The sequence below is a fragment of the Geotrypetes seraphini genome, chromosome 11, assembly GCF_902459505.1.
Source record: "Geotrypetes seraphini chromosome 11, aGeoSer1.1, whole genome shotgun sequence".
In the NCBI taxonomy this organism is placed as follows: Eukaryota; Metazoa; Chordata; class Amphibia; order Gymnophiona; family Dermophiidae; genus Geotrypetes; species Geotrypetes seraphini.
The window spans coordinates 78,833,408-78,860,851 of NC_047094.1; the positions used below are offsets into that span (position 1 = coordinate 78,833,408).

The 27,444-nt window shown below is 44.4% G+C and overlaps 1 protein-coding gene across 3 annotated transcripts in view; it reads right to left on the bottom strand.

Moving 5' to 3' along the window:
* The window catches only part of LOC117345717 (lens fiber membrane intrinsic protein-like), a 40,206-nt gene extending 13,708 nt beyond the window's left edge, over positions 1 to 26,498 (bottom strand). Inside the window, exons 1-3 of one of the 3 annotated variants that reach the window (XM_033914786.1) lie at positions 26,478 to 26,498; positions 2,078 to 2,283; positions 1,840 to 1,989 (exon numbers count right to left, since the gene is read on the bottom strand). In XM_033914786.1, the coding sequence (XP_033770677.1) occupies positions 1,840 to 1,989; positions 2,078 to 2,243 (316 nt within the window). In that variant the 5' untranslated portion in view covers positions 2,244 to 2,283; positions 26,478 to 26,498. Of the gene's footprint in view, positions 1 to 1,839; positions 1,990 to 2,077; positions 2,284 to 14,293; positions 14,400 to 24,919; positions 24,978 to 26,477 lie in introns of those variants that run through there. The other 2 variants (XM_033914784.1, XM_033914785.1) reach the window with 2 other exon arrangements.
* Positions 26,499 to 27,444: the final 946 nt, after the last annotated feature.

Below are 27,444 nucleotides of genomic sequence, written 5' to 3' on the forward strand. Positions count from 1 at the left end.
TGATTGGGCAAGGGCCAGGATTGGATACCCTGCTCTAGATCTTTCTTGTGGTAAAGTTATACCTGGCAGTGGACCAAGTTGCTGCTCTGTGCTAGCCAGTTCTGCCACTTCTCTGAGTACAAGAAACCGCTGAGCTGCAGCAGAGACATACTTGATTGCTTATCTTACAGGAAAACAAAATATCCATCAACCTCATCCAATCATCCCTCATTCCATGTCCTCTGTACTATCAATCAGCCCCTGTCTACCATTCTTCATCTCATGCCCTTCACTGGATACCTATCCAATGCCCATCATTCTTTATCCCTAGGGACAGATTTCTGCCTTCCTCTCCCCCATCTCCTCCTAGTGTACTTTTGATGTCACATAGCCTCTCCCACCAAATTTTGGATCTAATCCTTCAATTTCCATTTCCACCTGTGAACCTCCATTTCCATTCAATTTCCTCCCCCACCAAAGAACCTCCATTTCCATTCTATTTTCTCTCCCCCCACCTCCCACCAATGAAACTCGTTTCCATTCTATTTCCCTTCTCCCCTCCAGTAATCCTCCAATTCCATACCATTCCCCCTTCTTTCCTTGCAGATCTCCAGTTCCTTCCTTCCCCTCTTTGTTCCTCTCCCCTTTCCCATGTGGATCTATGATGCCCAATCTGTTCCCTATAAACTCTGCCCTGAGGGCATCAGAGCTCCAGTCACTCTGTGAAAAGAAGTCCTTGAATGCAAGGACCAGATTATTGTAACACTATACAGATAGTGCCAGCATTGTCAGTGCCTCTGATATTAACCCTAGAGACTATGATGTAGGTATTTAAAATGATGTAACCAAGTAGGAAGATTCCTCCCCAGTTAAAGCCTGCTACGCACCCCTAGAGCACTGGATATGTGCTCTGACTGTGGTTGCATTATCCAGTTAGTGATGAGCACTTCAGGGATGGAGTCAGAGCAAAGCCAGGACTTAACCAATTAGTGGTGACTTTCAGTCTGCTAACTAGGTGAGTGCCTGACTAAAATTAGGATAGCAAGGAGGCTGTGTTAACCTTAGCTAGTCAATTATCCATGTACTGGTCTGAATATTGGCCAATATTCAGATAACTTCCAGCAGCCAACCAGTCCCTGCCTTACAGATTAATTTGGGCATTGAATATCCAGCTCTAATTTGGCTGCAGAGTGAATTCTGACTGGTATCTCGTAAAATATTCCTAAAGAAAGTTATTGATGACAAAAAAAAAAATCCAAAAGACATATGCAAAAAGCCACATCACCCCAATATCAATAAGACCATGAGAACAGTACACAGGAGAAAGTCAGAAGTTGCTCCCTGATCCTCTCCCACTCATGCCCCTTTCCAGTATGGAGGAGGCTGGATTATTACTCAAAAGATTGGCAGAACAGCTATATCTCTCCTTCAAACCTAATCTGAAAATAGTTCTCATGTCTTATGCCCACAGGCTGATAACTTAAAGAGGAGTGCCTGTGAGATACAAGCCCTGCAAAATGGCAAAGTTAGGGCAATAAAACCTTCCCCTACCTTCCCCAACATTAATTAATCAGATTAAACCTGGACAAACAGGAAAAAAATAAAATCTAAGTACTTCCACTTTTTGCCAAGTGTTGAACATAACATAAGAAAGAAACAGTAAAGGAGGCTCTAGTGCTCAATCACTTTTATTAATATCAAGACTCCTTCACTGTTTGCTTCTTACTTTCCGAGCATTTGGAAAGTTGGCATCTCCTGTTTTCCTGGGAACACAAGATAAGTCACGTCTGCCTAGCACTCAGCACTGCTTTGATCAAGGTAACCTACTGTAATTTGAATAAAAGTGTTTGTCAAAAGTACCTGCAGAAATGCCCAGGTTGGCCGCATGCTTCATTTTATTGATGGATGGAAGGGCAGTGTTATACCACAAGGCCATAGCCAGAAGGATAAGAGCCGCCACCCAGAAGAAAAAGGCGATGAGGATGAAGGCTCGAACCGCAAAATAGCCACCTTAGAGAAAACATGAGAGAAAGAAGGTGAAAGCCTAGCAGGCACTAGTAGAGGATTGCTTAGCACTGGATAACATAGGCCATCTTACCATAACCAATATCAGCTACTGAAGCACAACCTCTAGTATTGCAGAAAACCCAGAGGCCTAAGTAACCTTCATGTATATTAATCCAGTTGGGAGAAGCCAGGATCACTAGCACAAACAAAGTGCTCAGCGCTGTGAGGATAAACCCAGGCAAACTCCAGATAGACATCTTCTGAGGCTGGGAGTCGGACTGCCACCCAAACTGTCACCTGTGGGGAGTAAAACAAGATGAAAGCTATGGCTTGAGAGATTTTATATTCTGTAAGTCATGTTGGGGGCTACTTAAGAGGGATGACTTCAACTTTACTGGCCAAGGCTGATTTTGAACAAGAAAATGCTTTAACTGTGACTAAAAGACTTTCTGCTTTAGATCCTGACTCATACTGGGAAAGGTGTATTCGTGGGCTCCCTGCCTCTGTTGTACACAGTCACACTTCACTGGGCTCTGATACTGGGAATGGTGTGTGGGTGAGAGAGAAGCTCCCTGCTTCCAAGGTACAATTGTTTTCATGTTTTGGATATACATTTGTCTGGTAAGACCAAAGTAACTGAGTATGTTTCCATGACAGAAAATTGCACACTGAAACCTGGTTTTGCATAAGTCATGTAAGAAAAGAAAGGGATGTTCAAATTGGGACATTCAAAACTTGCAATATATATTTTTACAGAAGGCTTGCTGAATGTGGACTCTTCTGTAAAATATGTACAAGGTCGCAGTCAAAACACATATTTTTCGTAGTATGCAGAATGAGAACTGCCGTTTACTATATATATTTGGAAAGAGTGACATTGTTCAGGGCTCTGTTCTTGTTAAGTGATGGAGTTTGCAAAACAGGATATTGGAGAGAAGCAAGCTATGGAGTAGAGGTCCAAAACCCTGATCATTTACTGTGTGAAGAAATTATCACCTCCATTGCTCTCCAAAGCCCACCTGTTGAGCCTGGATGCAGGTCTAAATGCTAATCAAGGATCTTTTTTATATCATGTACAATTGCATTCATGTTGTCCAAAACATCAAACTGGTATGTTCATAAGCAGGCAGAAGCTGTTTAAAAATCACTACTTACATGTGTAAAAACCAGGTTTTTACGCACGTAGAAATGATGTATAATCCTCCTGAAATGACCTCTTCTTCGTCTCAGTTTCCTAATGCCCTTATTTCTTCTTTATCTCACTCCTTTCACATCTCATTATTGTCTGGATGCATTTTCCAGACGGGATGGACACTTCGGCCAATCTGTTTTGCAAAATTTATTTTCATAGCGGCCAACCTTCCCTCCATCCCTCTTTTTGTTAGCTTGGAGGTCACCCATCAGTCAAGAATATGCTGCCTGCTTGTCCTGGGATAAAGCACAGTTACTTACCGTAACAGGTGTTATCCAGGGCGTCCCACCCTCCTCCCCGGGTTGGCTTCTTAGCTGGCTTATCCTAACTGGGGTCCACGCGCCTCCGTCGGGCGGGAAGGCACTCGCGCACGCGCGGTGCGGCCTAACTAGAACTTTCCAAGTTCTTAGAGTGCAATCACTCTAAAATTGTCCGTACCGGGGCTCCGTCGGTGCCGTCACCCATCAGTCAAGAATATCTGCCTGCTGTCCCTGGATAACACCTGTTACGGTAAGTAACTGTGCTTTATTCACTGATGCTTTTGAAATCTGAAACCTTATCTTCTGGGCTCGCTCAGAAAAAAAACTAAAAATTAATCTTTCCGCTTAGACAAGATCCTCCCTCCCTTATGCACTTCCCTTAAATGTTCTACTTTTCTACATATTTTATGGATTTCCTCCCTTATCCTTCTGTCGCCAATATGTTTGTGATGTCTTGTCCATATAGATTTGTATTATCAGTTTGTAAAACCTCTTTTTTTTATTTTACTATTTTATATTCTAAAAGTATGATAAGTATGATAAAAGTATGATAAGCGGTATAACAAATTTTAAATAAACTAAACTAAAACTAAAATCCAAGATCCGTACGCACACTAATTAGTTAATCAATTAGTGGTATTTATGGCACTAATTTGGATCTTATGTGCATAACTGGCACCAGTTTCGGCTGATGAAGTGATGAGGATGTTTGAGGAGTATGGTGGGTCTGGAATATCTGGATGTGAAGCAATGATATGAACACCCCTGACGCAGCGATTTTATGCGAAACGGAGGGTTCCCCGTTGGGTGTAAGGAGTGCCTGGCCTGGATTTGGAAGCCATTAGCAGCTAAGTTATTTTTTCTTGCTTTTGGTGTGGATGTTATGAGCTGGACTATACTGCCTTTTGTTACATTCACCTACTGATTTTCATCTGTATTAGTCGTGCTGTTTGATACCACCTGGCAGGCTACTTTAGTTGCCTTGTTTTTGGACTATTTTTCAGCATTTACACATAAATAGATAAACAGCTTTTGTAGGAGTGGAGTTTTTTTGGCCAAATGAAGCTGAACTGAGGCCTTTTTCTCCACTTCTTTTCTTTTCTTTTTTTTTTCTCCTTCCCTTTCTCTTTGGGGAGTGTGAATGCTGTTGGTTGTAAGTTTAAGGCCTTGTAGTGTTGCTGGGTGTGTGTATCGTTTGTCCATGTGGGGCTTGTTTTGAGTTAATAAGGGATATATTCGGGCCCTAATCCTTGAGTATTAATTTCTAGTGGGTTGTACCCCCCCCCCACCCCTCAACGGCAGCGCGAAGAGTATGAAGTAAAGTGGGGGTTCCCCTCCACGCCCCCATCGGAGCTCTTTAAAAGTAACTTTTTAGGCGGCGCACTGGGGTCTCGCACCGATTTGTCTGCACTGCAATGTCAGCACGCCAAAGTCTCGCACGCTTTTGTCCCGTCACCATCCTATCCCTTATATCTTTGATAAATAAATAATTTTTTAAAAATCCCATCTCCTTTCCTTTCCTATCTAGTGGATGGAGGCCTAGCTGGACTTTTAACCATATATATAAAGAGGAATTTTGAGTCAGCTGAGCTGGTCACTACAGGTAAAACATATTTTACCCACTTTAATTTCTCGTTCTTACAATAAAATAATTCTTACAAGAAATGGAAGAATGTAGGGAGAATGCAGTTCGGTTCACAGCAAAGATTTATTTAAGTCTCTGGCTACAACTCAACCCCTGAAATCTGTATAATGAATTGGCTATATTGAAAAAATATCATAGAAAAATATAAAGCTAATTATATATTTGTATGTGGTCAAATTAAAAAAATGATTCAAATATATCCCTGAATAGGTTATATGAAGGGGTGCTGAAAAGTTCTCAACCAATATGGTTCAATCAATGATCTGAAACAATGTCAAAACAGAATTTTGTTTCTGTAAATTGGCACTTAAAATAAGATAACACTCTGACATCACAATCTCAGCTCTGGTTACCAGAGACTGAAACGCTTCACACTATGAGGGGGGTGCTGAAAAGTTCTCAGCCCAACCAAGAAAAGAATGATATGAATATGGTTCAATCAATTATCTGAAACAATGTCAAAGCATAGAATTTCATTTCTGCAAACTGACACTTAATGAAATAAGATAACACTCTTTTCAGCTACAGTAGCAAAATAACGCTCAGAATTTAGGAAGTTGGTTGGTTGAGCTGAGAACATTTCAGCACCCCCTCGTGTGTGTGTATATCTATAATTTATTTATTGGGATTTATTAACTGACTTTGGGCCCCTTTAACAAAGGTAGTGATTCCCCCAAGGCAAATGCGCTGAAACCCATTCAATTCCTATGGGCGTCGATGCATTTGCTGAGGGAGAATCGCTACTGCAGCTGTGTAAAAGGAGCCCTTTATGAAGAAATTCACTCAATGTGGTGTACAGCAGCAGGTTATGCAAATACATCTTAATTTGTGTATGGGGAGGCACAGTTTTAAGGAGCCAGTTTTAAGGAGTTATGTGGAGATTTTATAAACCGCATAATGAATTTTCAAAAGGAAACTGCCCACTTCGCGTCCCTTGGAAAATGCACGATAAGTGATCAAAAAATGCCTGATACCCTTTTACCTGCTCTGTGTGCTGGTGGGGAAATGGAACACCTATACAACCCTAAGGAGTATCTCATTACAATGCCAATAAAAGGTGTGATACACAGAACATAAGAACATAAGAGTTGCCTCCGCTGAGGCAGACCATAGGTCCATCTTGCCCAGCAGTCTGCTCCCGCGGCGGCCCATCAGGCCCATTGCCTGAACAGTGGTCCCTGACTAATTTTATAACTTACCTCTAATCCTGTCCCTATAATCTACCTCTACTCTTATCTGTACCCCTCAATCCTTTTGTCCTCCAAGTACCTATCCAAAGCTTCTTTGAAGCCCTGTAGCATGCTCCTGCTTATCACATCCTCCGGTAGCGCGTTCCATGTATCCACCACCCTCTGTATGAAAAAGAACTTCCTGGCGTTTGTTCTAAACCTCTCCCCTTTCAGTTTTTCTGAGTGCCTCCTTGTACTTGTGGTTCCCCATAATTTGAAAAATCTGTCCCTGTTTACTTTTTCTATACCCTTCATGATCTTGAAGGTTTCTATCATGTCTCCTCTAAGTCTCCGCTTTTCCATGGAGATAAGCCCCAGCTTTTTCAGTCTGTCAGTATATGAGAGGTCCCCCATGCCCTTTATTAGCTTAGTTGCTCTTCTCTGGACCTTCTCAAGTACCGCCATGTCCTTCTTGAGGTACGGTGACCAGTACTGAACACAGTACTCCAGGTGCGGGCGCACCATTGCACGATACAGTGGCAGGATGACTTCATTCGTCCTGGTCGTGATACCCTTCTTGATGATACCCAGCATTTTGTTTGCTTTCCTTGAGGCTGTGGCGACTGCGCCGACACCTTTAATGTTGTATCTACCATCACTCCCAGGTCTCTTTCAAGGTTGCTCACCCCTAGCGGTGATCCCCCCATTTTGTAAGTGAACATCGGGTTCTTTTGCCCTATATGCATGACCTTGCATTTCCCTATGTTGAAGCTCATTTGCCACTTTTTGGCCCATTTTTCCAGTGTTGTCAGATCTTTTTGGAGATCTTCGCAGTCCTCCATGTTATTGACCTTGCTATATAGCTTGATGTCATCCGCAAATTTAATAACCTCACATTTTGTTCCTGCCTCCAGGTCATTAATAAATATATTGAACAGGAGCGGTCCCAGTACCGACCCCTGCAGAACTCCGCTCGTGACCCCTTGCCAGTCTGAGTAATGGCCCTTTACTCCAACCCTCTGTTTCCTGTCCGCCAGCCAGTTTTTGATCCATCGGTGGACCTCCCCTTGTACCCTGTGGTTCCATAGCTTCCTTAGCAGTCTTTCGTGTGGCACCTTGTCGAAGGGTCCCGCGGCAACAAGGGGGCATCCGTGGAAAATCAGGGGTGGGAATCTGCACGGTGACACTAGGAAGTTCTTCTTCACTGAAAGGGTGGTTGATTGCTGGAATAGTCTTTCACTTCAGGTTATTGAGGCCAGCAGCGTGCCAGATTTTAAGGCCAGATGGGATAGACATGTGGGATCTATCCGCAAAGATAGATAGGGAGGGTCATTAGAGTGGGCAGACTTGATGGGCCGTGGCCCTTATCTTCCGTCTACTTCTATGTTTCTATGTTTCTATGAAGGCTTTTTGGAAGTCAAGGTAAATGATGTCTATGGATTCCCCTTTATCCACCTGGCTGGTTACCCCCTCAAAGAAGTATAATAAGTTCGTGAGGCATAACCTGCCCTTGCAGAAGCCATGCTGGCTCGACTTTAGCTGCCCATTGTTTTCGATGTGTTCCCAGATGCTGTTTTTAATCAGCGCTTCCATCATCTTTCCCGGGACTGAGGTCAAGCTCACCGGCCTGTAGTTTCCTGGGTCTCCCCTTGAGCCTTTTTTGAAGATGGGCGTGACATTTGCTATTTTCCAGTCCTCCAGAATCTCTCCAGTTTTTAAGGATAGGTCGAAGTGACTCAGCTATTTTATTTCTTAGTTCCTTGAGTACCCTTGGGTAAATGCCGGACCTGGCGATTTGTTGCTCTTTAGCCTGTCTATCTGCCTGAGGACATCCACCTTGCTCACCTCTAGTTGGACCAGATTTTCATCCTGCTCTCCTTTTACGATCTCCTCGGGTTCCGGAATATTGGTTGTGTCCTCCCTCGTGAAAACTGACGTGAAGAACTCATTTAACCTGTCAGCTATCCCCTTCATCCAAGGGTCCCACTTCCTCCCTTGCTGGTTGCTTCCCTTTAATGTACCTGAAGAATGATTTGAAGTTTGTTGCTTCCCCCACCAGTCTCTCTTCATATTCTCTTTTTGCTTTCCTAACCACTCGGTGACACTCCTTTTGGTGTATTTTATGCTCCTTTTGGTTTTCCTCTGTTTTGTCCTTTTTCCATTTTTTGAACGATGCTTTCTTGTCACTTATCGCCTTTGTTACTGCATTTGTTATCCACACTGGGTTTTTTGTTCTATTTTTTTTTGGACCCTTTCCTGAACCTGGGGACGTACAGGTTCTGTGCTTCGTGCACTATGCCCTTGAGTAGGGTCCAGGCTTTTTCAATGGACTCCATCTTCTTTGCGTTGTTGTTGAGTTTATTTCCCACCATTTTCCTCATGGCATCATAATTCCCTTTTTTGAAGTTGAGTGTTGTCGTTGTAGTTCTTTTCACCTTTGATGATCCGATTTCTAGCCTGTACTTGTTCGTGTTGTGATCGCTGTTTCCTAGTGGGGCTAGTACCGCCACCTCCTTAGCGGGTCTCCCTAGTCCGTTGAGGATTAGGTCAAGAGTGGCATCACCCCGTGTTGGTTCTGTGACCAGCTGTTCCATGAAACAGTCCCTCGTAACCTCCAGGAATTTGGTCTCCCTCATGCAGTTTGAGTGCCCGATACTCCAGTCTATTCCCGGGTAGTTGAAGTCCCCCATCACCACCACCCTTCCACTTTTGCATACCTGCCTCAGTTCAGCCTCCAGATCCTGGTCGATTTCATCCGTTTGTCCAGGTGGGCAATAGTACAGACCCAATTTTATGTCTGTTCCAGTTCCTCCTGGTAGCTTAACCCATAGTGATTCCAAGTCGTCCACCCTTACAGTTGTTACCATCCTGGTTGAAGGTATGGAATCTTTTATATATAGCGCTATTCCTCCACCCTTTTTGTGTGACCTATCTCTCCTGTAGAGTTTGAATCCTGGTAAAGCCACATCCCATTTGTTGTCATCAGTCCACCACGTTTCTGTGACTCCAATTATGTCTAGGCCCATTTTGCTGGCTAAGACTTCCAGCTCTCCCATTTTAGCCTTTAGGCTCCTAGCATTTGTGTATAGGCAAAGTAAGTCCCGGTTGTTCGCCTTTCTTGCTGTTCTTCCTCGTGGTTTGGCGCTCCTGGCGACCCCCTCGTGAGTTGCCAGTCCCCAAGCCTCGTCTCGGTCATCCTCCTCCTGTGGTGTGTCTGTTTCGTCCTCAGCTTGTTTCCCTATTTTTGGTTGTCCCTCTGGATTCCGTTGGACTTTATTTGTGCCCTAGACCCCTGCAATTCTCCCTTAGGTCCTAGGGGTTAAAACGCACATTGGTTGCCTGTTGAACACAGGATTAGTTATAAAATTCTATTACTTACATTCAAGACAGGCCAAAGTAACCAACCTGAATTTATCAATAGCTTAGTATTGTCCATCGAAAACACTTCGTTCTATGACACAAAACCTTTTTGCAGTCCCATCTCTAAAGCATATTAACACGATAAGATCAAATAACTTTGCAGTGACCGCGCCATCGATCTGGATTTCTGTTCCTAATTACATTTGTGAAGAATTATCTATGTTTCATTTTAAAACCAAGCTAAAAACATTTCTGTTTCAAGACGCATTCAATACCTAACTGCCCTTGTAAGGGCTAAACACATGCTGATTGCAGATGGCAACATCCTTCCCCTCCCTGTCGTTTCTCTTTTTTGCAAAATATTGTAGTTCCTCCCCTTTTTCCATTTGTTCCTGTCCATCTTTGTCTGAGCTTATTAAGTAGATTCTAATTGTCAAAGGTTCACCCTTATTTTATTTGATGAAAGCTGTATTTTTATTATACACCGCTCAGAAGTCTGATTGAGTGGTATAAGAAATTTTAAATAAACTTGAAACTTGACTAAGAAACAAGGTTCAAATCCCACTGCTGCTCCAGTAATCTAGGGCAAGTCACTTAGGGCTAGATTCACTAAGCAAAGCGATTGTGATCCGATCGGTTTGCGAGCCCTTTGCGACCAAATTTCCCTCCAACCCCATTCATTAATGCCTATAGCGATCCAATCCCGATCCTCCCATGCAAAATAGAAAAACCCCATGAAAAATAACCAAGCGATTGATTCCTTAACAATTGCTTGGCTATTTCAAATCGGGGTTTTACTATTGGCAAACCTGACTGCTGCAGACCTGTCGGTAACTGAGTTACCGACAGGTCTGTAGGTTTTTTGGCAGGCCTGCTTGTCTTTTTTATTCTTTTTTTTTTTTCCATGGCACAGATATTTTGCATGTGTTACACACGAAAAAAATGATAGGTCAGGCAGACCTGTAAAATGGCCAAGGGGCCTCCCCTGACAAATGCGATGTCCACTCCCTCCTGCCACCACCCAACACTTTCCTCCCTGCGTGAATATGGCAGGAGAGATGCCAACTCTCCCTCCTGCCACCAACCGACACTCCCGACCGGCACTTGCCTCACCCCCCCTCACCCCCGACCGGCACTGCAAGGCACCCCCCTGACCAGCCCACTGCACCATCAGTCCCCCGACTGGCCCAACACCCACCCCTGGTCGGACCTGGCCCTAACCGGCCAGAAACCTCCTCTGTACCTAAAAGTTGGGAGCAGGAGGGGTGTTCAATCCCTCCTACTCCTTAGGCCTCCAGCACTGTCTTCTGCTGTCTTTGGGAGCAGAAGGAACCCCAAAGTCCTCCTGCTCCTGTTCCTGGCCATGATGCACCATGAATGTGGGCCTTAGGCCCCACCCAGTGCATCATGTGATGCACAGGGAGGAGTCTAAGACCCTGACTGGCTCAGGCTCCTTCCTTGGGCAGAGCCTGGGGTGCCTGAGCCAATCAGGGACTCCATAGGGCTGAGCCTAAGGAAGTCCCTGATTGGTCATGGCCAGGAACAGGAGCAGGAGGACTTTGGGGTTCCTCCTGCTCCAGAAGACAGTGGAAGACAGCGCTGGAGGCCTAAGTCGCAGGAGGTGTTGAGCACCTCTCCTGCTCCGTGAAAGGTGTGGAGAAGGGGGGGGGGGCAGCGAGGGGACCGGGAATGGGGAGGGGGCATCCGGGAGGGGTGTCAGGAGGAGGTTGGCATTCCTCCTGCCGTTAGTTTTTGGGTGGGACTGATAGCATGAAGGAATGGGAACCCTCCTGCCATAATTTTAAAAGGGGTTGGTTGGGCCCAGCCAGCCAGCTGGCCGGCATCGAAGGAGGCCTGGAGCAGGAGGGGTTGAGCACCCCTCCTGCTCCTTGAAAGGTACGGGGAGGGGGGAGTAGCAAGAGAAAGTTGCTATTCCTCCTGCCTTAGTTTTTGGATGGGACTGATGGCAGAAAGAACCCTCCTGCCATAATTTTAAGTGGCGTAGGAGGCAAATTTTTTGTGGGGTTCAGGGAGGGGTGTTCGGGGCACTTGTTGGGATGGGGGTTTTAAATTTTTTTTTTTAAGTCGGGCAGATATTTTGCGTGTGTAAAATACGCAAAATTTCTGCTCGATTATAAAAAAAAATTTAAAAGCCGGCAGAAGCCCTGACTGCAGCGACAGGAGGCTGTTTCTCCTGTCACTACTGTCAGGGCTTTAGCGATCCGTGCAGTTGGCTGGGGGCATTCCAACAATCGTCTTCGTTTGCATGCAGGCCTTTAGTGAATTCATCGGCCTGCATGTAAATGGAAATGGATTGCATGCGGATCTGAGGGTTAGTGAATCTAGCCCTTAGGGGGGGATTCATCATGGGGTGCTAACCAATTTAGTGTGCACTCACTGATTTAGTGCATGCTTAATGCTAAGTCACCAATAGGAATATAATGGGTGTTTTAGCATTTAGCACATGCTTGATCGGTTAGTGCCCCTTGATGAAGTCACGCGTAATCCTCCATTACCTCAAGTGCAGAATTATATCACAAGCCATCCACCTGGAGTTACCATTGAAAAGGCATGAGTGTGACGCAGTAGTTAAAGCTACAACCTCTGCACCCTGAGGTTGAAAATTCAAAGCCATGCTGCTCTTTGTGACCCTGTGCAAATCACTTAATCCCTCAATTGCCCCAGATACATTAGATAGATTGTGAGCCCACCGGGACAGAAGGAAAAATGCTTGAGTACCTGAATAAATTCATGTAAACTGTTCTGAGCCCCCTGGGAGAACAGTATAGAAAATTAAATAAATCCAATTGTGTTACCTCATAAAATTCACACATACTTGCTGCCCACACTAATAGGGAATGGCAACTAGAGGGTAAGGCTGGATTATGACTAAAAGCTTGGCAGAACAGTTACATCAGGAGTGTCCAACCTTTTGGCTTCCCTGGGCTGCATTGGCCGAAAAAAAAATGTTTCTGGGGCCTCACAAATGCGCAAAAGCTGCAGCAAGACAGAGGAGGGAGCCGGCAAGACGGTAAACACCCGGGAGCAGCAGAGGAAAACACTGCATCACCCTCAACCGGGGCTGCACAAGATACTTCACGGGGCCGCAGGTTGGACACCCCTGAGTTACATCTTTAAATGCAAGTTAAAATCGGTTACACTTATTTCTTATGTCTAAGGGCCTGTTTTACAAAGCCGTGCTAGCGGCTGCTGTGTGGTAACGGCCCTGAAGCCCATAGAGATTTAAAGGGCCAAATTTGGGGCTGTTTCCGTGTGGCTTTGTAAAACAGGCCCTAAGTGTCTTTGAAATCTGACCTCATTATCTTTAGCTAAGATATTCTGCCAGTGCTCTTGTCATGCAAACCAAATAAGAACAGAGTAAAACTGCATCTTAAACCATAAAACTGTAGTACATGTCACAAAATTATAATGAGTTACCAAACTATTTATTTTAAAACAAAAGTTATATCTTTTTTTTTTAACTTTATTAATTTTCCATTCAAAAACAGTGCATTAAAATATACATATAATTGACTTCAAGACAGCACTTACAATCGATCAAAGAAATGCTACAAAACATTCCCCCACCCTAATTCAAGAACAAAAACAAAGTGGATACATACAGTAAAAATCATAGACAGCACTTTCATTTGGTCAATGAATACAAGAAAATATAATACCCCCCCTCGATGTGTAAATCAAATAGGAAATATGGGAATAATCCAGCTAATCAGTGAGAGATTGGAGAAACTGGCCCTCTTCTCCCTTGAAAAGAGGAGACTGAGAGGGGACATGATTGAAACATTCAAAATACCAAAGGGAATAGACTTGGTAGATAAAGACAGATTGTTCACCCTCTCCAAGGTAGGGAGAACGAGAGGGTACTCTCTAAAGTTGAAAGGGGATAGATTCTGTTCAAACGTAAGGAAGTTCTTCTTCACCCAGAGAGTGGTAGAAAACTGGAACGCTCTTCCGGAGTCTGTTATAGGGGAAAACACCCTCAAGGGATTCAAGACAAAGTTGGACAAGTTCCTGCTAAACTGGAACATACGCAGGTGAGGCTGGACTCATTTAGAGCACTGGTCTTTGACCTGGGCCCGCTACGTGAGTGGACTGCTGGGCACGATGGACCACTGGTCTGACCCAGCAGCAGCAATTCTTATGTTCTTATGTAACAAAATTTGTCAATAGACCCCCATGTTAATTTAAATAGCTTATTATTATTATTACTACACGTAATTTCTGAATTCATTGTCTCACATTTGTAACATAAACATGAAGAACCCCACCAAAAGGAGACATTAAGTCTATCCCAATTTTTCTAGTTTTTAGTAACCATTTGCATGGCTATCCCAGTCATTATGGCAAATAGTCTTTTATATCTATCCAATGAAGATTTAGGTGACAACAATGTACCACCTCATAAGACTATGGAATCGAAGACTCCAGAATCAAATTTATTTGTCCCTATATTGATTTCCAGTGTCCCTATTTCAAGATGACAGTGCCAGCATCTATTAGATTTTGAACTGTCTAACTTTTGCAAACGAACTGGGGTCCAAAACACTCTATGCAACAGAAAAAAAAAACAAGTTTGTCTCATAGATGCTGACTCAAGGTTCACTTTGCTCATTGCCTGATTCTATCAGTTTGGTTCCCTGAAGGACAGAAAGTCACTTACCTAAGTGAATAGGGAACTAAATAGCCCTTCAGCAGAGTCCTGTACCGTTCTGATGCCAGCAATCGTTCAGGCTTCCTATTTAAGACGGGCACAGGCAACGTTCAAGCTGTAAAGGAAGCCAGGAGGTTGACTGCAGGAGGACAAGTCAGCAAAGGCACAGAAGAAGTATCACTTCTCATTCTCTGTCTTTGCTCATGGGTAAGCAATGACGTTGACAGCAGAAATATAACCATAACTGGATGGTTAGTGCCTAAAAGAATCATTGCAGGAAGATCATTCAACTGGCACTGTAAATGATTGGTCCCCTATATTCAGCTGCTGAAATTAGTGTGTTTTTAAACTCTGGCCATGGGAGTTACAGATAATGCGGATATGCACCGCTGGAATCCAGATTGCAACTGGACAGAGTGGTGAGTGCCGTTGCTATCTCGAGGCTGATTTGTCTGGATGCTTGATGCTGCCTTTTTTATATCCTAACTTTATCCACTTTATCACTGCTATATGGTTAACGAAGGGTTTCCTCCCCACTTTTTGCATGGACAGCTCTGGATAGTGTTGAGGCAAACAGGTCAAGACATCCAAGTCAGTATTCAAAGCCATCCATTTGGATAACAGCTATCATTGCCTGGAAGAATGACTTCACTTGCATAGGCCACAGATATTCATTGGCACTACCTGGAAGTGCTGTTGTACACCCACAGCCAGTGGCAGTTAAACCATTTTTCAGGATTCAAGCAGCTGTTGTCCAGATGAATGGCTTTGAATATTGACCCAGAAGTCTTTTATAGCATAAATGCAGGAAAAAAAAATTAATCTTCTAAAAAGCTCAGAATGATATCCCAAGATCGAAAGGCCATCATCATTCCTTGATGCAGAAGAAACAGCTGCATTTGCAAGAAGCCAATATGTCGATAGTTTTCAAGCAGAAATTAATATGAACATAAGAATTGCCATACTGGGACAGAGCGAAGGTCCATTAAGCCCAGTATCCTGGTTCTAACAGTGGCCAGCTCAGGTCACAAGTACCTGGCAAGGTCCCAAAGAGTGAAACAGATTTTATGCTGCTTATCCTAGGAATAAGCTGTGGATTTCCCCAAGCCCATCTTAATATTGGCTTATTGATTTCTATTTTAGGAAATTATCCAAATCTTTTTTTTAAACCTTGATAAGCTAAGGATTTATAACATTATGAACTATATTTTTGGCAAAATTAAAATTTGAGGACTCCTGATGTAGGCACAATTGCCCCGATTCTATAAATGGCACTGAAAACATAGGTGCCGAAGAATGTGGCACATAGCACATGTCAATCATGAGTTAGTTGCCGATTATAGAATTGCACCTAAATTTGACTTAGGCACCCTCTATTTATCTGAGTTTTCTTGGCCTAAATACCGCCACCTAACTCCAATTTAGGCAACTACATGCAAAACACACATGATCTGCCCTTAACTACACTCACGTTTTGGCAGACAACTTGGACTGGACACCTAGCTGAAAGTTGTAGGCACCTACTGAGTTAGGTGCCTAGAAAGCAATTAATTTTAATTTAAACCAATTATCAAGCCTATTAAGTGTGTTATTGGCACTGATTAAGCTAATTAAATAATTAAATTAGGAAACTAGATCGGCTAGGTGCGCTGTTCTAGTTACCTAATTTTAGGCATCTTTTATAGAATCTGGACCAATATGCTGAAACATGGTCCATGTTGGGCTTATGTGAATCCATATCAACAAAATATATAATAATAGGGTTACCATACATAAGAACATAAGAATTGCTGTTGCTGGGTCAGACCAGTGGTCCATCGTGCCCAGCAGTCCGCTCACGCGGACCAGTGCCCTATTTCAGTATAGCCCTACCTGCGTACGTTCTGGTTCAGCAGGAACTTATCTAACCCTGGAGGGTGCTTTCCCCTATAACAGCCTCCAGAAGAGCGTTCCAGATTTCACCACTCTGGGTGAAGAAGAACTTCCTTACATTTGTACAGAATCTATCCCCTTTTAACTTTAGAGAGTGCCTTCTCGTTCTCTTCACCTCGGAGAGGGTAAACAATTTCTTTTGTTCTTAATCTTTCCTTTTCTATTTTTAATGGAGTTCTTTTCCTGATGCATGTGATTTATGCTTTGTAAATCGCTTGGATCTTTTTAGGCTGTTATGCGGTATATAAAGTTTATAATAAACATAAACATAGTAACATAGTAGATGACGGCAAATAAAGACCCGAATGGTCCATCCAGTCTGCCCAACCTGATTCAATTTAAATTTTTTATTTTATTTTATTTTTTTTAATTTTTCTTCTTAGCTATTTCTGGGCAAGAATCCAAAGCTTTACCCGGTACTGTGCTTGGGTTCCAACTGCCAAAATCTCTGTTAAGACTTACTCCAGCCCATCTACACCCTCCCAGCCATTGAAGCCCTCTCCTGCCCATCCTCCACCAAACGGCCATACACAGACACAGACCGTGCAAGTCTGTCCAGTAACTGGCCTAGTTCAATATTTAATATTATTTTCTGATTCTAAATCTTCTGTGTTCATCCCACGCTTCTTTGAACTCAGTCACAGTTTTACTCTCCACCACCTCTCTCGGGAGCGCATTCCAGGCATCCACTACCCTCTCCGTAAAGTAGAATTTCCTAACATTGCCCCTGAATCTACCACCCCTCAACCTCAAATTATGTCTTCTGGTTTTACCATTTTCCTTTCTCTGGAAAAGATTTTGTTCTACGTTAATACCCTTCAAGTATTTGAACGTCTGAATCATATCTCCCCTGTCTCTTCTTTCCTCTAGGGTATACATATTCAGGGCTTCCAGTCTCTCCTCATACGTCTTCTGGCGCAAGCCTCCTATCATTTTCGTCGCCCTCCTCTGGACCGCCTCAAGTCTTCTTACGTCTTTCGCCAGATACGGTCTCCAAAACTGAACACAATACTCCAAGTGGGGCCTCACCAATGACCTGTACAGGGGCATCAACACCTTCTTCCTTCTACTGACTACGCCTCTCTTTATACAGCTTCTGGCAGCAGCCACTGCCTTGTCACACTGTTTTTTCGCCTTTAGATCTTCGGACACTATCACCCCAAGGTCCCTCTCCCCGTCCGTGCATATCAGCTTCTCTCCTCCCAGCATATACGGTTCCTTCCTATTATTAATCCCCAAATGCATTACTCTGCATTTCTTTGCATTGAATTTTAGTTGCCAGGCATTAGACCATTCCTCTAACTTTTGCAGATCCTTTTTCATATTTTCCACTCCCTCTTCGGTGTCTACTCTGTTACAAATCTTGGTATCATCTGCAAAAAGGCACACTTTTCCTTCTAACCCTTCAGCAATGTCACTCACATACATATTGAACAGGATTGGCCCCAGCACCGAACCCTGAGGGACTCCACTAGTCACCTTTCCTTCCTTCGAGCGACTTCCATTAACCACCACCCTCTGGCGTCAGTTCCCTTCAATATCTTGAATGTTTCAATCATGTCCCCTCTCAGTCTCCTCTTTTCAAGGGAGAAGAGGCCCAGTTTCTCTAGCCTCTCATTGTACTGCAACTCTGAAGTCGACATATTTTTCAGCGTGAAGCCGACATCGGACCGGCACAGGAGAGAACACATGCTGGGCTGTTAGGAGAGATGGGCCAGCGTAGGAGGGAAGTCATGCCATGCTGTGAAGAGAGAGGGACCGGTGCGGAAGGGAAGGCATGCTGGGCTGTGAAGAGAGAGAAAGAAAGATGAAGACAGAGAGAAGTTGGACCTGGGGTGGTGTGATGGAAGAGGGAAACAGATACTTGAACGGAGAACTGTTGGAAAGAGAAAGGGAGAAATGATGGACCTGTGGGGAGGAAAGGAGGCAGGCAGGCAGACAGAGGGAGAGATGGGGCAGTTGGGAAGAGAAAGGGACAGAAGTTGGATCTGGGGATGGAAGGGAGGGAGAAATATTAGGCCTGGGGGCGTAAGGGAGAGAGAGATGCAGCATCTCTTTTTTTTTTCCTTCCATCTCATTGTTCAGCATCAAGGGGGGAGGGAAGAACAACAACAGAAAAGAGAGGGAGCAAAATGTTGGACCAAGGGGAGAGAGGAGGAGAGATGTGGGAATTGGGAATAGATAGAAGGAGATAGGAGGCTGAGAATGGAGCGAAATGGGAGAGCTAGGGACTGAGAGGAGATGGAGAATTGAGAGGTAGCTGAAAATTAAAAAGAAGGGTGAGAAAGAGGGCTAGATTTGAGTGTACAGAGGCAAAAAAGAAAAGAAAAAATTAAGAAAGCTGAATGGGAAAAATCAATATGTTGGAGACAGGCAGAAGTAGGGAATGCAACAAGAGAGAAGAGGGGAAAAAATGGACAGCAGACACTGGAAAGAAAATTAGTAGAAGATAGACACAAAGCAGAAAGAGAAACTGGGACCAAGATGATAGAAAAGCAAAATGACCAGACATCAATAGCTAGAAAAAATAATTTTATTTTCTATTTTGTGATTACAATATGTCAGATTTGAAATGTGTATCCTGTCAGAGCTGGTGTAAGACAGCAAGCATGAACTAGGACCTAAAAGAGAGAGGAAAAGTCTTTTTTATTTATATCACAGAGCTGGGATGGGGTTGGAAAGGTTGTATCCCTATACGTCTACTAAGACTAAGGGCTCCTTTTACTAAGCTGCGTTAGCTTTTTTAGCGCACGCACTAACCCTGCACTACACGGCTAGAACTAATGCCAGCTCAATGCTGGTGTTAGCATCTAGCGTCCGCGGCAACTTAGCGCGTGCTATTTCACGCGTTAATGCCCTAACGCAGTTTAGTAAAAGGAGCCCTAAATATCTTAATAAAAAATTCAGCCCACGATTTAGCCTGTGTTTTAGATTTCAGCCCCTTATGCGATTTGAGTTTGACACCCCCTGCTATAAACTATCAGATCCTATAACCCAGGGGTGTCCAACCTTTTGGCTTCCCTGGGCTGCATTGGCCGAAAAAAAATTTTCTGGGGCTGTGCAAACGCTGCAGCAAGACAGAGGAGGGGGCCGGCAAGACGGTAAACACCCGGGGGCAGCAAAGGAAAACACTCCATCGTCCTTGACCGGGGCCGCACAAAATACTTCACGGGGCCGCAGGTTGGACACCCCTGCTATAACCTGTGACTACAACTAGGAGACTGGTCCCATACAAAAGAGGAAGCTGGTGGACTATTAAGAGCTCTTCATCCAACTAGGCACAGGGACTGAGCGTCTGGAGGAAGAACTAGGGGGTTAAGACCTTGGGGAAGCTAGATTACAAGGGGGATCTAGGTCTAGGGGTCAGTGGGAAGCTGGGGCCAGAACTGGTGCCAGAAGTAGCATTAAAGGTTTGCTTATGGTGCACAGTATTCCTGCACTGGTCCTTTCTAGACAGAAAGAGTGAGGAAATGCATCTTGTAACAGAAAACCTGACCTTAGGCAAACAGGAAAACAGTGATAAATTTATGGAGACGTGGTTTCCGTTCGTGCAAACTTATACCCAGACTGCAAGCCAAAGCTAGCAACAGCTTGTTTAATTCAGTTACACAGAACAGAATCATTAAAGAAGGCATTTGTTCCTGTTGATTACATTTTAAGAAGCAAACGACCTATACTCTCTCTTAAATCCTTAGAAAATATATTAGTAACATAGAAAATTCTCAATTTAGGCTGTTTTGTAGAGGGAATTTAATATTCACCATTCAGTATTGATGTGTAAAGATGTGAGGGGCTTTGTGTGATCTTTAATTGGGATAAGCAGTTGTTTGAAATGACATAGGAAATATTGGGCTTAGAGATGATAGTTAAAAGCACAACATTTCATCTGTCTACTACTAATCATTTCTATAGCATTACTAGGCATACACAGCACTGTACATGGTATATACAGGTACTTTTCTCTGTCCCTGGTGGGTTTACAATCTGTTGGGTACATGGGGCAATTGAGAGTTAGGTGATTCCATGCCTAGAAAGCAATGCTCATTATTTGCAAATAACATTCACTACTGAAAAATAAAACAGTGTCATAGACATAGTAGTTGATGGCAGATAATAGTCTGCCCAACAAGATAAACTATAAGTATGATGTGATACTACTGTATATACACATTACTGATATTGATTTGTCCTTCCCATTTTCAGAGCATAGACCAGGGGTAGGGAACTCCGGTCCTCGAGAGCCGTATTCCAGTCGGGTTTTCAGGATTTCCCCAATGAATATGCATTGAAAGCAGTGCATGCAAATAGATCTCATGCATATTCATTGGGGAAATCCTGAAAACCCGACTGGAATACGGCTCTCGAGGACCGGAGTTCCCTACCCCTGGTTTAAACTATGAAAATATTGTTCTTTTTTTTTTTTTTTTACCACAGCCAATATTCACTTTTTTAAAACTTTATTTAGTTTTTGATGCCAACAAAAAGTGCAATATAATTTATATACAAATAATAATAATTAACCAAGCACTTATAATCAATCAGTATCTATATAAAAGATAAAAATTCCCTCCCCCATCCATCATTACCATCAGGAATAATACCAAAACAAAAGATATACCCCCCTCCCGCTCCCACCTCCCCTGGATGTGTGGGAAAAAAACAACAGAAAATAAAGATAAAGGACAACTATAGCAAATCTACAAAAGACGTCAATGGACCCCAAACTAGTTTGAATATCTTATTATGCCCCAACATGTCAGCATTCATTTTCTCATACTAATAAGTTAAACATAAGCTCGCCCACCAAAAAGGAAAACTAAGGTTTTTTTAAAAAAATTCATGGACACTGTAAGAACATAACCCCCATGAATTTTGGGGGTCGACTGTACTTGGTATACACAAATGATTCATTGTATACAAAGACTGCAAACTGATGGCTGCAGACTTAAAGAGCAAAGTGCGAGCTGGAGCCTGCAATCACCTTAGCAAGGAACTTACACAAGATTTCCCAATGAGAAATTTGACTGTTGGGAAATGATGAAATTCATAACAGGAATCTGTAAGAGGAAATGTCCTATATCCTGAAAGGGTATGAGTTTCCAAACTACTGGATCAGGGCTGCCCAATTCCGGTCCTCAAGATCTACTGGCAGGCCAGGTTTTCAGGATATCCACAATGAACATGCATGAGAGAGATTTGCATACCAAGAAGGTAGTGCAGGCAAATCTCTCTCATGCATATTCATTGTGGGTATCCTGAAAACCTGGCCTGTCAGTCGATATCGAGGACTGGTCTTGGGCAGCCCTGTACTGGATCATGTCATGCTCTTCAGGGACTCATTCTGCACAGCCTTGTTCTTTGCTCTATTTGTCTCTCTTCATCAATGGCCGCAATCCAGTCGGGTTTTCAGGATTTCCCCAATGAATATGCATGAGATCTATTTGCATGCACTGCTTTCATTGTATGCTAATAGATCTCATCCATATTCATTGGGGAAATCCTGAAAACCCGACTGGATTGCAGCCCTCAAGGAGGTACTTTGACACCCCTGCTCTTTTTGATTTTGTAAAAGTGAGACCGAATGATCTGCTGATGTATTTTTTGCACCGCCATTTCTTTTCAGACTTAAGAAGAGCAGGGTGGTTCTGCTCTAACCTCTCCCTTTCTGCCTGCAGAGGAGGGGAGGGGATGAGCCCAGAGAAGAACAGAGATAAGGCATTCTTCTCCCTAATTCAGCTCCCTTTTCCTAGTGCTACAGCCCCTCACCCACCCTACTTCCTTCTCTAGCTCCTCTGTTCCACTTTCTTTTTGCCTACAAATGAAGCCTGTTCTTGTTTGCAGACTTTGTATCTCGCTTGTCCCTTAGCTGATCTCTCTTGGCAGTCTTGTCTGCATAGCTCTTGCCTTTTTGGACTATATATTCTAGCTGTTGCCAACATTTTAATTACTAGTTTTAAACAATGTAGGCATATGAAGTGCTGTGTGGTCTTTCTGTTGGTTGGTTGGTTGTTTTTTTTAATTTCAACCTTTATTGAATCTTTATATTCAAACAGACACAATACTTACACACACAACACAACAATGAACACAGTGTTAAAAGACCAGTTGCACTGGTATGTTCACACACATCAAAAGGTTGTTCTCCCTGCCAGTAACACTGTTCTTCATTTATCCCTTTGGGCTTCCCTAGCCTAGGGTTATCAGAAGTCCAGGAAAACCTGGAGACAAACTTTCCAAAATCTGCACTTTGTCTGGGTTTTGGAAAACCCCAGCTGCTAACCATGATTTATTTATTTGTATTTCCTATATACTGCATCTATCTGAAGCGGTCTACATTCAGGTACTGTAAATATTTCTCCCTATCTGTCCCAGTGGGTTCACAATCTAGCTACAGTACCTGGAGCAATGGAGGGTTAAGTGACATGCTCAGGGTCACAAGGAGCAGCACAGGGATTAAACCAGTGGTCTCAAACTCAAACCCTTTGCAGGGCCACATTTTGGATTTGGAGGTACTTGGAGGGCCTCAGAAAAAATAGTACTGTCTTATTAAAGAAATGAAAATTTTGCATGAGGTAAAATAGAGAATGACACGGTGACGGTTTACCCGCGGCCACCGCATTTAAGCCGCGGGTCACCGCCGAAAACGGGGAAGAAAACTAGCAGTCGCTGCGGTGACGGGGACAAGGCCATTCACCGACCGCGGAAACGGTGAACAGGTTTGTCCCCGCGGGCCAATGTACCCCCTTCTAGGAACCGCTATTTCACCGTGCTCCTCATTTGTCATTTCAACCCTTCCTGCCAATCGCAGCAGAAGGATACCCAACCCCTCCTGCCGGTCCTCCCAATGGCCTCCCCTAAGATCGCCGGCAGGAGGGTACCCAACCCCTCCTGCTGGACCCCCCCCCCCAACGAACCCTCCCACCCCGGAACCCCCTTAGTCTTACTTTTCAAGTTGGACCGGACAGCTCCTCGCTCGTCTGGCCAGCAGGCCTGCCTCCGTCCAAATGAGGCGGGCCCGCCCCTCCCCTCCCCTCCCCTCCCCTGCCTCCCAATGGCCTCCCCTAAGATCGCCGGCAGGAGGGTACCCAACCCCTCCTGCTGGACCCCCCCCCCAACGAACCCTCCCACCCCGGAACCCCCTTAGTCTTACTTTTCAAGTTGGACCGGACAGCTCCTCGCTCGTCTGGCCAGCAGGCCTGCCTCCGTCCAAATGAGGCGGGCCCGCCCCTCCCCTCCCCTGCCTAACCCACAGGATCCTAGGGCCTGATTGGCCCAAGCACCTAAGGCCCCTCCTATAGCGGGAGTGGCTTTAGGTGCCTAGACCAATCAGGCCCTAGGATCCTGTGGGTTGGGCAGGGTAGGGGCGGGCCCGCCTCATTTGGACGGAGGCAGGCCTGCTGGCCAGACGAGCGAGGAGCTGTCCGGTCCAACTTGAAAAGTAAGACTAAGGGGGTTCCGGGGTGGGAGGGTTCGTTGGGGGGGGTCCAGCAGGAGGGGTTGGGTACCCTCCTGCCGGCGATCTTAGGGGAGGCCATTGGGAGGACCGGCAGGAGGGGTTGGGTACCCTTCTGCTGCGATTGTCGGGAGGGCCGTTGGGGGGGTCTACAGGAGGGGTTGGGTGCCCTCCTGCCGTGATCGCTGGGGGGAGGGGAGACTTGCAGCCGTAGCCGCGGTCACTATGCTAATCACGGCAGCATTTAAAGTACATGTCGTGTTTGTTTTTGCATTGCTAGCCCCAGGGGTGGTGGAAGATTAGTGATTGAAAAAACTGTATGAAAAATAACTATTTTAAATTTAGTGATCAAAATGTGTCAGTTTTGAGAATTTTTATTAATTAATTTTTTCTCTGCGTGTTTTGTTTTTGTATAGTTATTAACTAATATTTAACTAAGTTTTAAAGTTTTAAAGAATGTTTCCTTTATACGTAAATAAAGAAAAGTGAATGGGATTGCAGTGGCGGTGACGGGGCGGTGAATGGGGTGGCAGTGGCGGTGACGGGGCGGTGAAGAGGATGGTGAGACGGGGACGGGGCGGTGACGGGGATGGTGAGACGGGGACGGGGCGGTGACGGGGATGGTGAGACGGGGACGGGGCGGTGACGGGGACCAATTTTTTCACCGTGTCATTCTCTAAGGTAAAACTCTATAATTTATAAATCTTTCCTTTTGGCTAAGTCTTAATAATAATTGTAATTTATAGCTAGAGATACATATGATCAAGAAATTGTGTTATTTTACTTTTGTGATTATGATAAACATACCGAGGGCCTCAAAATAGCACATGGCGGGCCACATTTGGCTCCCGGACTGCGGGTTTGAGACCACTGGATTAAACCAACAATCTGCCTCTGGGTCCTGAGGCAGGAGTTCTAACCACTAGGCCACTCCTCCACTCCTAGTTAAAAGTTACATGCACATTATAGACTCACACTTAGCGCTAGTGTATGTCATAACTTTTAGGCACACCTATTTAGGACAGCTAAAACTAGGCATTTATGCTTGTGCCTAAGTAATGTGCCAAATTGTTTGGTGCATAACGTCTAGGAAAATCCATGAGTCGCCACCAGATCATGCCCCCTTTTAAATTCACACACTGGACATAGTGCATAGCACTTTGGGCTAGATTCACAAAGCAAACCGATCATGTACCGATCGGTTTGCGACCCCTTTATGAGCAAATTTCCCTCCGGCCTGATTCACTTACCTCTCTGCCGACCATCCTCCGATCCACGTATGCAAATGAGGGCAACAGCATGCAAAGTAGGCAGAGTCGCGATTCACAAACCAAAACCCTGCAACACCGACTGGGCTGGCCACTCACAAATAAGCGACTGCTGAGGACCAGTCGCTCAAGCCTTTTCCAACTGCCCTGCTCTCTGCCCTGTCAGCCTCGAACTCTCCTGCTGCCCCGAACTCTCCTGCTGTCCCAGATCACCTGCCTGCCACAATCGCCTGCGTCCCTGGAGCTGCCTGCAGAGCTGTAGTTGGGGCTGGGTGGAGCTGTGGGTAGGTTGGGTCAGAGCTATGGGTGTGTTGGGATGGAATTGGGGGTGGGATTGTGTGTTGGGATGGAGTTAGGCAGGCCCTAATTCTCTCGTTGGGAAAGCTGGCCTCCTTGGCAGCTCTGCTTATGCCCAGCAGTGACTAAAAAAAAAAAAAAAAAGGCCTATGGGTCAGTGAATATTCACAGGCCCTGCTCCCTCCTCCTGTTAATCTGAAAATCCACCTTAGTACTCTGGTACAGCTCTTCTCACAGTATCAGTCAACACTATAGGCCTGCTGAAAGGGGAAGCTGCTCAGCATGTGATTGCACTAGATGACCCACTAAAGCGAGAGTCTCCCACTCAGTATTGGAAACTTGGGAGGGAGGGAAAGAAATCCTTTCTGTGACCTCTTCCACTGATGAAGTGACCATATTAAAGGTTTTGATCCAAGTTTGGGAACCACTGTTATACATGGTAAGAACGGAGTACGATTGGTAGGTGGATTCTCAAAGAAGGCCTTTCCAGGGTAATGGTTTTAGAATAATTTAAGCGTGGTAGTGATGACCTGGGGAAGGAGCACCAGAAAAGAAACCCAAAACTGCAGTCGGAATGAGAAAGAAAATGTCATTTTTGTTCAACCTTTTTTCCGGTCATTTCATTTCATAAATAACTTGAAAGAAATTGTTATTGACACATTTCCTTCTTTGTTTCAAACCTCAGCACATCCCAATCGTGTGGATATCCTGAAAACTTGGTTGGCCAAGTGATCTGCAAGAACCAAGCTGAGAACTTCCAACCAAAGGACAGAGAACAGGTATAGAGGAAATTCTTTTGTAACAAAGTAAGATTAAATCAGAGATCAAGTAAGCTCTGTGGCATCACAACGGGAAGGAAAAAGGAGATGACCTGGATGTAGGGTTACCAGACGTCCGGATTTACCTGGACATGTTCTCATTTTAGAGGGCATCTCCAGGCGTCCGGAAGGCTTTTCAAAACCCGGCACTTTGTTCAGGTTTTGAAAAGCAGATCACGTCAGGATCATATGAGTGGATGCAACACAGTGACGTCACATGCACGTACGTGTGATGTTATCGCATTGCATCCGCGTATGCGCATGTGCCCTCTTGACTGAGACGAGCAGGCTGATGGATGCAGAGCTAAGGGCGACTCTGGGGCATGGCGTGGGCATAACAGGGCAGGGATGGGTAGAACTGGGCGGGCTTGGGGGAGCGGGTCTACGGGTCCGGATTTTACATACATAAAATTTGGTAACCCTACCTGGATGGACTGTCTTCTCTTTATCTGACAGGATATTCACCTTTCTAAACCAAACTGGAACAATAGGTAAATGCAATGGGGGGAAAGGTAAAACCCAAACTGACTCAGACTGTTCCTGGTGACGAGGAACACCTTGACAGAACTCTGATTAGGATCCACCACCTGTCCTGAGTTCCTATGAGGCCTAATTGTTGACTTCTGTGGTTGAGGCTGCAGTTAAGTATCACCCAAGTAATCCAAACATCTTTCATCTATGACCCTTCTTCTGTTGTAGATTTTGGGTATTCAACTGATGTATTACCCTGGCAAAAAGCCCAAAACATTCATATTCAGGGTTAACAGAAAATGCTCTGTGTGCTTTTAGCCTCTTATGAGTTTGGATAATCTTTGTATTTTATCAACATTTTATTCTGAAACAAAAGTCTTCCGTACTTAACAGTGAAAATGATCTCCAATATTTCAAATAAAAAAAAGCTGGAGCAAAACACTGAGAAGTATCCTTATAAAAGGCATATTGAACAAACATATTGAATTTTTTAAGTGTACATTGAAACTTTTAAGTGTACAGTATAGAGCTCATAATCGAAAGAGAAAAACGTCCAAAAACTGGCCTAAGTCGGCACTTGGATGATCATCAGTCCAAAACGTCCAAGTGCTGAAATATAAAACTGGGTTTTGGACGTATTTATAAACGACCTAGGCCTACATAGTGCCGCTGAATGACCATAGCTAAACAGGACGTGTCAGGAGGAGTGTTGAGGGCAGGATTAGGGCAGGACATGGGCAGGCTTAGATTTAGTCATACTGCATGTATAACCGAAAGTTATACAGCACAGGATCAATGGAACTTGTACGTTGTGACTTTGACCATTTAAAACATGGTCTAAGTCACAAAAACCCACCTAAAGTGACCAGATAAGCACTGCAAACACATAATACAGACCCCCACACACTACCCCAGTGATCA